Source organism: Hemicordylus capensis, chromosome 4 (genome assembly GCF_027244095.1).
Source record: "Hemicordylus capensis ecotype Gifberg chromosome 4, rHemCap1.1.pri, whole genome shotgun sequence".
NCBI lineage: Eukaryota > Metazoa > Chordata > Lepidosauria > Squamata > Cordylidae > Hemicordylus > Hemicordylus capensis.
The window spans coordinates 170705907-170718036 of record NC_069660.1 but is presented as its reverse complement, the minus strand read 5'-3'; the positions used below and the strand labels follow the sequence as shown (position 1 = coordinate 170718036).

Here is a 12130-nt window from a genome sequence, read left to right as displayed (position 1 = left end):
ACTTAATGCAACTGACCCTGATGAAGGTTCAAATGGGGAAATACAGTATTCCTTTGGAATCCACACATCCGATTCTATCCAGAAGTTGTTTAGTTTGGATCCCCACACTGGTGAGATCCACGTCCAAGGAGCTGTGGATTTTGAAGAATCCCGCTCTTACGAACTTCATGTAAGGGCCAGAGACAAGGGCATTCCGCAAATGGAAGGCCACTGTGTTATCCATGTGGAAGTTGAAGATTACAATGACAATCCTCCAGAGGTTCTGCTTACCTCTCTGGTAAACCCAGTGCCAGAAAACACCCCTTTAGAGACAGTGGTGGGGCTTTTCAATGTACGAGACCAAGATTTGGGTGCCAATGGGGAAGTGAGTTTAGAAATATCACCAAATGTGCCTTTTAGAATTAAATCTTTTGAAAACCACTATTCTCTGATAACATGTGAGAAGCTGGACAGAGAATCAGTTTCTCAATACACCATCAAGCTGACTGCCCAAGACTCAGGGTCCCCACCTCTAACAACAGATGTCATTATCTTGCTGAATATTTCAGATGTTAATGACAATGCCCCCTACTTCTCTCAGCATTTCTACAACTCCTTCTTGAAGGAGAACAACCCACCCGGCTCCCTGTTGTGCACAGTGACTGCCTCTGATCCTGACGAGGGTGACAATTCCAAGCTCACCTACTCAGTGGCAAGAAGTCAGATCCAAGATTCCCCTGTCTCTTCCTTTGTCTACATCAGTCCAGATAATGGGAATATTTATGCCCAGCGTTCTTTTGATTATGAGATGCTTCAAGTGCTGCAAATCCCCATCATTGTGCAGGATGCTGGGTCACCTCAGCTGAGCTCCAATGTCACCGTCTACCTCTTCATACTGGATCAGAATGACAATATACCAGTTGTTTTGTACCCAGTGGCTGGCCAGGAATTGTCAAAGCTCCAGAGGATCCCTCAATCTGCACCAGCAGGTTATGTGGTCACAAAAGTCACAGCAGTGGACGCAGACTCTGGCCATAATGCCTGGTTAACTTATTCCTTGCTCCCCCAGTCTACAGACCCCTCTTTGTTCCGAGTGGCTTCCTACACTGGGGAAATTCGGACTGTTCGAGAATTCCAAGAAACAGATCTCCCTGCACAGAAAATCCTTGTCCTGGTGAAAGATAATGGAGACCCATCTTTGTCTACCACCATCACCATTTTGGTCTCATTGGAGGATAAAGTGTCTGAAGAAGGACCTCAATCTCAAGATTTCCTGACTTACCCTAAAGAAAAATCTGACCTAACCCTCTATCTGATTATAGCACTGGTGGCAGTTAGCATTGTGTCCCTTGTTACTTTTATTGTTCTGTCTGCAAAATGCTTTCGGAATAACAAAGACAGAGATTCCTCTTGCTGCAGCCTAAGCAGTGCTCCTGTCAGGGGTGTTTTTGAACAGTCCAGCCCCAAGCTACAGCTGAACTCAGATGGAACGCTGAAATACATGGAGGTTACTCTCAGGCCCACAGACTCTCAGAGTCAGTGCTACAGAACCAGCTATTCTCCAGGTTCCGACAGAAGTGACTTCACCTTTATGCGGCCTGTGGATTATCCCCAGCCAAGTACTCTAACAAGAGAATTTGATTCTTTCTTATATCGTACTAATACACTGAATCATCCCAGGCAGGTGAGGTGGCATTTTGTCCTTCTTTCTTTCCAGATGGATGTGGTCCCTTTGAAATGTGTGCAGGGGCTGGTTCATATACTGTATTACCAGAGTGGGACAGGAGCTAATTCTGCACAGTCTAATCCCATATAGCTCTCATAATGTCTGCAAAGAGAAACCGTCTATATGGGGCAAAATATGTGGTGGTTCCTTCCCAGACCAATGTTGTCTCTCTTGCTGGTGATAGGCTTAAGAAGAGGCAGGTGGCGTGCAGGTAGGGGTGGGGATTGGCTCTATTGCATGAACTATAACACAGCCCGAATCTGATCATTTGAAATCAATCTTTTAATACTCCCTGTCACAACGTCTCATTCTTCACTCTCTTCATGTTTTAGAATCCCAACCAATTTCAAGTGAAAATGTACTTTTAATTCTCCCCCCCCCCACTCAGGAATATTACACTAAAAAGACTTTGATACCTGAAACTAGAGTGCTATTTCACTAGCCTAGATGTAATTAATCAGGTTGATCTGAAAACTGAAGCTGGGATAAGGAAAACTACTTTTTACTAGCTTTCATTGCAATGTGTTACCTCACTGAAAATTACAAATTGCTTATTCTGTTTTGAATAACTGTAGGCTGTACTTTTAGAGCAAATGTCTCTTTGTAGCTAATGCTTCTGAAGATCCTATAGTTAGCATAGAAGCTGAAACCAGACACAATTTGGGGCTTTGTTTTCCATTGTCTGCCTAGCCTGGTGTCTCTAGGTTAAAAACAGCAGGTTACGCGGTCCTTTTTTGCACGGTAGCAACTTCCACACTTGGATTGGTGCGTGTGTTGCTGTCCAGGGAAGGAGGCTGTTGATTGGATAAATAGGAAGGCAGCCTCAGCCAATGAATCGGAGGTTAACATTGAAGATCTGTGGGGCGTGTACTACTCCCCTCCCTTCCACTGCTGTGTCAATCTCTCTCAAACCAAAACAATGAATGAGAGAGGTAAACAGTGACCACAGACCCTTTTTCTTTCAGATAGTTCATATTGCTTTCAGATAGGTGGTGTGTCCTCCAGGGGTTTAAAGAAATAACTGTCTGCTATAAATAGCTCGTGTTTTGCAGTTTTAGAGCTTCCTGCTGTGGATTTCAGAAAGATGCTCAGAACAGAAAACTCTGCTTGGCGTTTGGGACTCCTACATGCCTTCTCTTTCTGTCTGTTTCTGAGTGGTTGTTCTGCACAGATTCGTTACTCTATCCCAGAGGAACTCACTCGAGGAGCCTTTGTAGGAAATGTGGCTAAAGATTTAGGAATGGATGTGACAAAGCTTGCAGCTGCCAATCTGCAGGTGCTTTCCGATTCTGACTCCCAGTATTTTTCTGTGAATGTGAATACTGGAATCATAATAGTCAATGACAGAATAGACAGAGAGCAGCTCTGTGGGCACAACCTGCGTTGCTTCTTGCATCTTAAACTTGCTATTGAAAACCCAGTGGAGTTCTATCGCATTGAAGTGGAAATCCTGGATATCAACGACAATGCTCCTGAATTCTCAAGTAGCACAGTAGCTCTGCAGATCTATGAACTGGCTGCATTGGGTGCGCGTTTCCCCATCACGCATGCGCAGGATCTGGATGTAGGAACAAACACTTTGCAGACTTATCACCTCAGCGCCAATGACAACTTTAACCTCAATGTGAAGGCACGCACCGATGGCACCAAATTCCCAGAGCTAGTTCTGGAGAAGGCACTGGACAGGGAGCACATTGCTGTCCACTATTTGGTCCTGACAGCGGAGGATGGTGGCTCACCCCCCAGATCTAGTAATATCCAAATCAGTGTCCAAGTTCTGGATGCCAATGATAACCACCCAGTTTTTGACAAACCTACTTACCATACCCGCTTGGTAGAAAACTCTTCTCCAGGAACTCTGGTGATTAAACTGAATGCAACAGATTTGGATGAAGGGGCTAATGGAGAGGTACAGTATTCCCTCAGCAGCCATAACTCTGAAGCCTTGCGCAAGATATTTGCTATTGATGACGTCACAGGAGAGATCAGTGTTCAAGGAAACCTAGATTTTGAAGAGGCCAATGTGTATGAGATTGAAGTGGAGGCCAAGGACATGGGCTCCCCCACTATGGAGGAGCATTGCAGTGTTATGGTCGAAGTGACAGATGTTAATGACAACCCTCCTGAAGTTGTTCTCACTTCTTTCTCCAGCTCCATGAGTGAAGATGCGCCTCCTGGCACTGTGGTTGCTGTGATACATGTCAAAGACAGAGACTCTGGGGATCAAGGGAAAGTCCAGTGTGATCTGCCCAGAAACCTTCCTTTCAAACTTCGGAAAGACTTTGAGCACCAGTATTCATTGCTCACCAGTGAGCAGCTAGATCGTGAGACCACTCCTCAATACAATGTCTCCATCTATGCCTTTGACTATGGAAATCCACCACTCTCCCAACACACCTCTTTCTCCATCACTCTGGCAGATGTCAATGACAACCCACCTCATTTTGACAGGTCTTTTTATGAAGTGATCCTGGAAGAGAATAATCCAGTTGGGGCGGTTCTTCTTACAGTTTCTGCAGCAGATGCAGATAATGGCCAGAATTCCCATCTTTCTTATTCAGTTTTAGCCAGCCCGAGACAAGAATTAATTGAGGATCCCACCTCTTACATCTCCATCAACCCAACAAGTGGGCAGATTTTTGCAGAAAGCCCTTTTGATTATGAACAGACTAATCACTTTCAGTTCCAGGTGGAGGCGTGTGATGGTGGCTCCCCTCCTCTTTGCAACAGGATCATGGCACACATCTACCTACTAGATCAGAATGACAATGCGCCCTGGATTCGGTTCCCTTTTACTGGAAAAGATTCAATTGTACAGTTCAGGATTCCCCAATCTACCACAGCCAATTCCTTAATCACAAAAATTATGGCAGTGGACTTGGACTCTGGGCGAAATGCTTGGCTTTCCTACCATTTAGAACAAGCCACAGACCCCAGCCTTTTCAGCATGGGCCTTCGCAATGGGGAGGTGAGGACTACACGAGCAATACAAGACCTAGACAACCCTACTCAGGAGCTTGTTCTGGTTGTCAAAGACTCAGGAGAGCCTTCCATGTCAACCTCAGTCACTGTGATTGTGCTTCTGGAGGAGAGCAACCCTGAACCCTTTCTAGGATTAAAAGCTCACTCTGTGGAAAGTGAGGGGCCTCCCACATTGACTGTGTATCTTATCATCTCCTTGGCAGCCATTTCCACCATCTCATTGATTGCTTTGGTGGCCCTGGGAGTTCGATGCCTCCGTCGTGCTGCACGTGCAACGTCTACTGGCTTTGGATGTTGCGGAAGTAAAGCTGGTGCATTTGAGGATGCTCCAGATCACACATTGGGACATTACCATTATCAGCTGAGCCCTGGAGATGCCATGATTGGAGTACAAGTGGCCACTTCAGGTCCCCCTGCACGAGGATACAGATCCTGCTTCTCTCCTGTCTCTGATATCAGCGAGTTTGTATTCATGAAACCTAGCCTAACTCTTAGGACTGCATCTTGCAGCAGTCTAACTGATCCCAGCTTCTGTAGCAAGGTGAGAGTTTTCTATGCAGGGTCTCCATTTCTGATCCAGCCCTAGAAACCCTGCACATCTTTTGCTTTGGGTTTCCTTGCATTATCTAACTAAGGCTGTTAGACCTGCTCCCAAGTTCCGGGGGTGGGGGTGGGGGTATTTTCTTTCTTTCTTTCGGGGTGGGGGGGAAGTGACTGCGGGGATGCTAACATTTCCTCCCTCCCCTTTCCTCAAGTTACAGATGCTCTCAGCAGCTCCTCCTGCCTGTGTTCTACACCTGCTGTTTCAGCTTTCTCACCAAGACAGTCTGGGGAGCTCTTTTGGACAATGATTCCCTTGGGCCAGTCTTCCAGATCTCTCTGCTGTGCTAGAGAAGGAGTGGGGAAGGAGAGGGGGCTGGTGGCTGAGGCAATGAGGCGTGGGAGGGCGAGTAATTGGGGTGTGTATTTGGGGAAGGGGCTTTGCCGCCGCCGCCGCTGCCGAGGAGGGAATTGTCACTTGTCAGTATCCATTTCACAGCCCCTTTTCTGTGCTGCTCATTTTGCCAATGAGCTGCTGCTGATCAGAGCGCTTTAAAATCCATCCCCCTCCCCCTCCCCCTCCCCATCTCCAGCTGCAGCCCGCTTCTTTCCGCGGCACAAGCCCCTCTTGGGTCAGCCCGGAACCACCAAGAGCAGACCTTTGGCGGGGACATCGGGCTCCGCAGCGCCTGACCAGGGGCAGCAACGAACCCCTCTGGGCTGGACACCTGGAGGAAAAGCAGCAGCAGCCGGAAGCTGCCCTCCTTTCGAGCAAAGCAGGGCATGGATGACGGACGGAGTTGGCAATGGCAGCTGCTGGTGCTTTTAGCTGCCGTCTTTTCCTTGCCAGATCTCATCCCCGCGCAGATTCGCTACTCCGTCCCAGAGGACCGGGATCCAGGTTCGTACGTGGGGAACGTTGCCAAGGACCTGGGAGTGGAGGTGCGGAGCTTGTCGGCTCGCCGCTTGCAGTTGGTCAGCGAGGGAATGCGCCACTACTTCCAAGTGAACCTGGCGGACGGCATGTTGCTTGTCAATGAGAGGCTGGACCGGGAAGCGCTGTGCCGGTCCAGCCCCACGTGCTCTTTCCCCCTTCAGCTGGTGCTGGAGAACCCACTGCAACTGAACCGGGTGGAGGTGGAGATCCTGGATGTGAATGACAACGCCCCCCAGTTCCCGAAGGAGGACGTTTCTTTAGAAATCACGGAGGTGGCCAACCCAGGCACTCGTTTACGCCTGGAAGCGGCAGAAGACCCAGACACAGGCTCCAACTCGATTGCGACCTATGAGCTCAGCCCCAGTGAACATTTTGCCCTAAGCATCAATGTTAGGGGGGATGGGGTCAAAATGCCCGAAATTGTACTGGAAAAGCTCCTTGATAGGGAAAAGGCAGCTGTCCATCATCTAATCCTGACTGCCCTGGATAGTGGGAATCCTGTTCAGTCAGGCACTGCTAGGGTGACCGTCCATGTGCTGGATGCAAACGACAACCCTCCTGTGTGTGATCCACCCGTGTCAAAAGTTTATTTGGAAGAAAATATCCAGGTGGGAACTGTCGTAACAAAGCTCAATGTCACTGATTTAGATGAAGGTCCTAATGGAGAGGTTGAATATTTCTTCAAACCCAGCAACAGTGAGCCTCTGAAACTTCTCAACTTGTTTAGCTTGGACCCACAAACAGGAGAGATTAGGACCAAAGCTTTGCTGGATTATGAGGAAGCCAGTGCATACGAGATTGCCATCTACATTAAAGACAAAGGCTCCCCAGCCATGGAGGGTCACTGCAATATCAGAGTGGAACTTGTGGATGTCAATGACAACAGCCCAGAGATTGTATTGACCTCCCTCTCCAGTCCAGTGCAAGAAGATGCACCCACAGGGACAGTCATTGCACTCATCCGGGCAAAGGACAATGACTCTGAGGAAAATGGGCAGGTCCACTTAGAGATCACAAGACATATCCCATTCAAACTGGTGTCTTCATTTAAGGGGCATTATTCACTCATCACTGATGGCCCACTGGATCGAGAAAAGGCTGCTGGATATAACATCACAATTAAAGCAACAGATTCTGGAGTACCTCAAAAATCCACACAGAAAAGCATCTTCATCCAAGTCTCAGACGTGAATGACAATGCACCCACTTTCTCCATCCCTTCCTACACCGCCCACGTTGAGGAAAATGTCTCTCCAGGGACTCTAGTCTTATCCCTTTCAGCCTCTGACCCAGACATAGGTCTCAACTCCAAGCTGTCTTACTCCATTGTGGACAATGGAAGTCATGGCTTACCCATCTCTACCTATTTCCACATCAACCAAGAGAATGGCAGCATTTACACATCTAGGGTTCTTGACTATGAGCAAGAAAAAGTCTTCCAGGTTGCAGTGGAGGTGAAGGATTCAGGTTTCCCACCCCTGAGCAGCACAGCCACTATCCATTTGTTCATAGTGGATCAGAACGACAATGCCCCTGTGATAGTACACCCATCAGTCCCCAAGAGTTCGGCTTTCCACCAGTCAGTCCTGCTCCCAGTGGAACCTGGATACCTAGTGACCAAGGTGGTGGCAGTGGATGCTGACAGTGGCCACAATGCTTGGCTGTCATATAATTTGCTCCAGGAGACAAATGAGGCCCTCCCTTTCAAAGTGGAGCGCCATTCAGGCGAAATCCGTGTTACTCGGGCACTAAGGGAGCCTGGAGTGTCCCACAGATTGGTAGTTGAGGTGAGAGATAACGGGGTACCATCTCTCTCAGCCTCCTTGGTTCTAGTGATCTCCTCAGAGGATAATGCTGTGCAGGACTTTTCCAAGTCCTTGGACCTCCTCCCTAAATCACCTTCCAGAGCTCCAAACTTAACTCTCTACCTTATCATCTCTCTGGTGGCCATCTCTCTGGTCTCTTGTGTAATGTTGGCTGTGGTGGGAGCCAGGTGTTTCAGATCTGGCCTCTGTGTCCCCAGCTGGTTCGTATCACACTGCTGTAGTAGGAGGACAGACCAGAAATCCACCATAAGTTTCAATGGCCGCCCACATCCAGAAGGCTTTATCAGATACCTTGAAGTGGGTGGAGCTGGAGCTCAGCACTACAAATCTTGTCTTTCTCCAATGTCTGAACAGGGAGATTTTCTTTTTGTTAAACCTTTCAGTCATTCCACTACGGCAGAGAGCATTCTTGCCTTTGAGCAGGCAGGCAGTGCTTTGCTGAGTCCCTCTGATGGGGTAAGATAAACCAAAGTGATACCTGAAGAGTTTCTGTTTGTGATTCAGATGTGTGAAAGCCGTTAATAAGAGCTGTACTGTGCATTGCCATCTGCTGGGTGCAATGAGGGAAGAAGTCAAGTGGAGGGTGGGGGCATTCTGGGGCTTCTTTGTTTGGTGAAGGTTACAGTTTTTACAAGCTGCATGTGGTTGTCATTTCCTTCCATACAACTCTTTGTCTTTATTTTCATATTTATATCTTGCTCTTCCTTTGAGGAGCCCAGAATGGTGTAGATGGTTTGTTTATCCTCACAACGACACTGTGAGGTAGGTTAGGTTGAGAGGTAAGTCAGGGTGAGTTTCATGGCTGAATGGGGATTTGAATCTGGATCTCCCTGGTCCTAGTTTAACACTCTAACCACTACATCACACTGGCTCGGTCCTCTATTAGAAGCTGGAATGAGAAAGAGATGCAAGTGTTTCAGTGGGCCAGTTGACTGGATTCCCAGCACAATGACTTTGGGTTAATAGGTCAGATTTACATATGGACCTGCTTGCCTGGAGAGCTGGTTAGTCTGGCATTCTTAAAACTGCTCAGTGATTGTTATCATTATTGTTGTTATTGTGCTTATGCTAACAGTATATACATGGCACTTTACAAAGGAATGTAAGGACAGATGAACCCCTGCCCCAATGAGCCTACAGTCTAAATTTAGACAAGAAGAGAGAAGGAAAGTTTAATGTAGGGGTGAATATGAGCAAACGTAGTGTCACTCAAGCTCCATTACAGCTGGGGAGGAGAATTACAGGGTTAAACCAAAGACTTTACAGAAAAGGTTGGTTTTGAATTCAAAGGAAGAGAACACTATGGCACTGTGTAGGTGTATATTTGTTTCTTTGTCCACTGGACAAAACATCTGCAAGCGTCTCACATACTGTGCTTAAAGGATAATTTTAGTGCAAGAAGCGAGTTCTGAAGATCAAAGGGGTGGGTCAAAGGGTGAGGCATGCTGATATCACAAAGAGTGTTCTTTACCTTTGTAACCATTATTAAAATTCTGTGTAACTGTGAAGCAATATCCAGATTTGTCATCATTACAATATGTGCTTATTTGTCACTTTATAAATAACACTACTTGTTATTGCATGGAGGAATTAAAGGACCTGGGCTCCAATCCTCTGGACTGTAGGTTTATTGGGTTGCCTTAGAGATGCATCTGTAAAGTGGGCATGACAACTAGACACTTTCTTTCCTAAGAGAGAAGCTGTGAAGATTGATCAGGACATTATTCTAAGGCAATAGACACCCAAGAGTATAAACAGAAGTTTTGTTTTTAATGAAAATGTGTCATTGAATGAACACTAAGGCAGGGAAATAATGTAATGACTCTCTAGTGAAGGGGTGGGCTCCACTTATTTAAGAAAAGGGGGAAACATACAAAATTTGCATATCAGTAATTTTCAAACTCCCTCAGTGAATTTCTAGAAGCTTATTTCATTTTTGCTTCTTTCTTACTTAATTTTGCTGACACTATGAAGATTTATATCAAAATGAGTGCAATCTTTTGCAATGCATGACATTCTGTTCTTATTGCTTTGCAATCCATCTTGCATACATATCTCATATGATTCTGGCTTTTGCTACCTTGTGAAAAAAGCTGAGAATGTTGAAGCATTTTGAGACAGAGAAGAAGTCAGGGACTTAACTCCATTTTTAGCAAGGCCTAGGTCCACACTTAGAAACCTAAATAAAAAGGTGCAATTTTTTAAATTTCAGAAAACCACAAGTTTTTTTTAATGTTAATGAGAGGTGTGGATACATTTAAACAAATGTTTATATGTTTAAATTTAGGATCCAAGTAATGTCTGCCTATCTCAGTTATAGAAGCAACTGAGGAAATGTGCACAATGAGTGGCTCACTTTGGGAGTATCTGTGCAAATTTAGCCTGCAGAGGTTCATATATGTATATATTTACTATCCACAGTGTATATTACTATATTCTATTGTTTTATAAACACACACACATAAATTTAAGAGTCTCATACCATACTAATTGTATCGCAACCTACACTTTGGGATATTTAAATCCTTGACAGTTTAGAGGCCTATAATCAATGAGATATATAGAATTTGGCAACCCAGCCACTTCCCTTGCTGGTGTACCAGGCCCCCATGTGAGAAACTCTAGCTAAGTTGTTCATTTTCAGGTTTAGACCGAAGTTTCTTAGACACTGAAATAAATTAGAGTTTTGCCATTGCTTTCAATAGGGTGTAGGTTGCACCATTATGCACTCCTCTTAAACACATGTATATCCCAATGATTTCAAGGGAAAATACCTCCAAATAATGCTTGGGGTACAACTCTTTCTGTTGTTCTAGGTATCAAAACTGCAGGATTAAGTATGGAAATTGCTAGAAGACTAGGACAATTGCACTGCATATCAACAGCGGCATTTATTTCAACTGTATTCACAAAAAGCCAGTTCATGCATGCAGTTCATAGTGGCTTTTCATGTAGTTATTTATTTACAGAATGTCCATTGTTCTAATAATGTAACCATGCGGGTGGAAAGTAATACACTGCTCCATAATCTAGTCAGATACAGTACGGCTGTGTCTGTCTTCTGTTATGCCTTCTAAAGAAATTATTGTTGTTGTGGGGCACAGTGTTTCATTTTAGTACATGAAAAAAATGCAGGCCAGCAAGGACATACATCTAGCAAAAGATTAAAGGAAACAGAGCACATTAAATCAAAGTCCTACCCTGGCATATTTAAGAAAAGATAATAGATTAGGAAATTCTATTAGCATATCAAAATGATGTTGGCAGTGGAGGAGATTTCTCTCAGTACCAATTAATTCTTCTCCCCCCCACCCCCCAGTTCATTATTCCTGATGTTCTGGTTTAAATGATGCCCCTTCTAGCTTATTTAATGGTTCATTTATTCCACAGAATAATTTCTGAATGTCTTATGGAAGATTGATTATTTAGAAAACTTTCTGATCATGCTTTTTAAATCCATCATTTCTGTTTAGGAGTATGCTGGCATTGACAATGTTTCCTGCTTCATTGTGCACGTGTGTTTGTTATACTTGAAGCTGGTCTCTTATTACACAATTTAAACTTACAATATGCTTCCTGACTTGTCTTTCTGTCTTATTCCAATACATAAATGTTTACAACGTCAACAGCTAATCAAATATGCTTGCATTTAGAAACAGAAGCATTAAAATCTAATTTGTGTTTCTCTTGCAGCAAGCACAACCTAACACAGACTGGCGCTTCTCTCAGGCTCAGAGACCAGGAACTAGTGGGTAAGTGATGATAAATTGTCTTGGTTTTAATTGTAAATTTTTGTTCTTTGGCATGATGATGAAGCAAAATAAAATCCATCACACAACAAGGATGTTGTTTAAAATGACAATTAAAAAAAAAACCAGGCCTGGGAGAATAAAATAAAAGCTGAAAGGGCAACTATGTAGGTGCTAGGCAAGCCTCCCTAGGAAGAAAATTTGACAGCCAAGAAAGCTCTCTCCCTGGTCAGAGGATGGAAACTTGTTGTATTTATTATCTTGTAATGGAAAGTGTGCCCAAGGGGCTTGTGTAGAAACATGAGAACCCTCTCAAACCTCAGCTAGTTTTGCCAAAGCTATAAACACCCTGAAAACGCTGCAATCACATCTATCAGCAGGGAGTGCTCTT

At 45.0% G+C, this 12130-nt stretch overlaps 1 protein-coding gene across 1 annotated transcript in view; it reads left to right on the top strand.

Annotated features, from left to right (window-relative positions):
- Positions 1-12130, top strand: part of LOC128323180 (protocadherin gamma-B5-like) — a 158901-nt gene that overhangs the window by 108846 nt on the left and 37925 nt on the right. The window contains exon 3 of the mRNA XM_053245899.1: positions 11684-11742. Within this exon, the coding sequence (XP_053101874.1) occupies positions 11684-11742 (59 nt within the window). The remainder of the gene's footprint in view (positions 1-11683; positions 11743-12130) is intronic.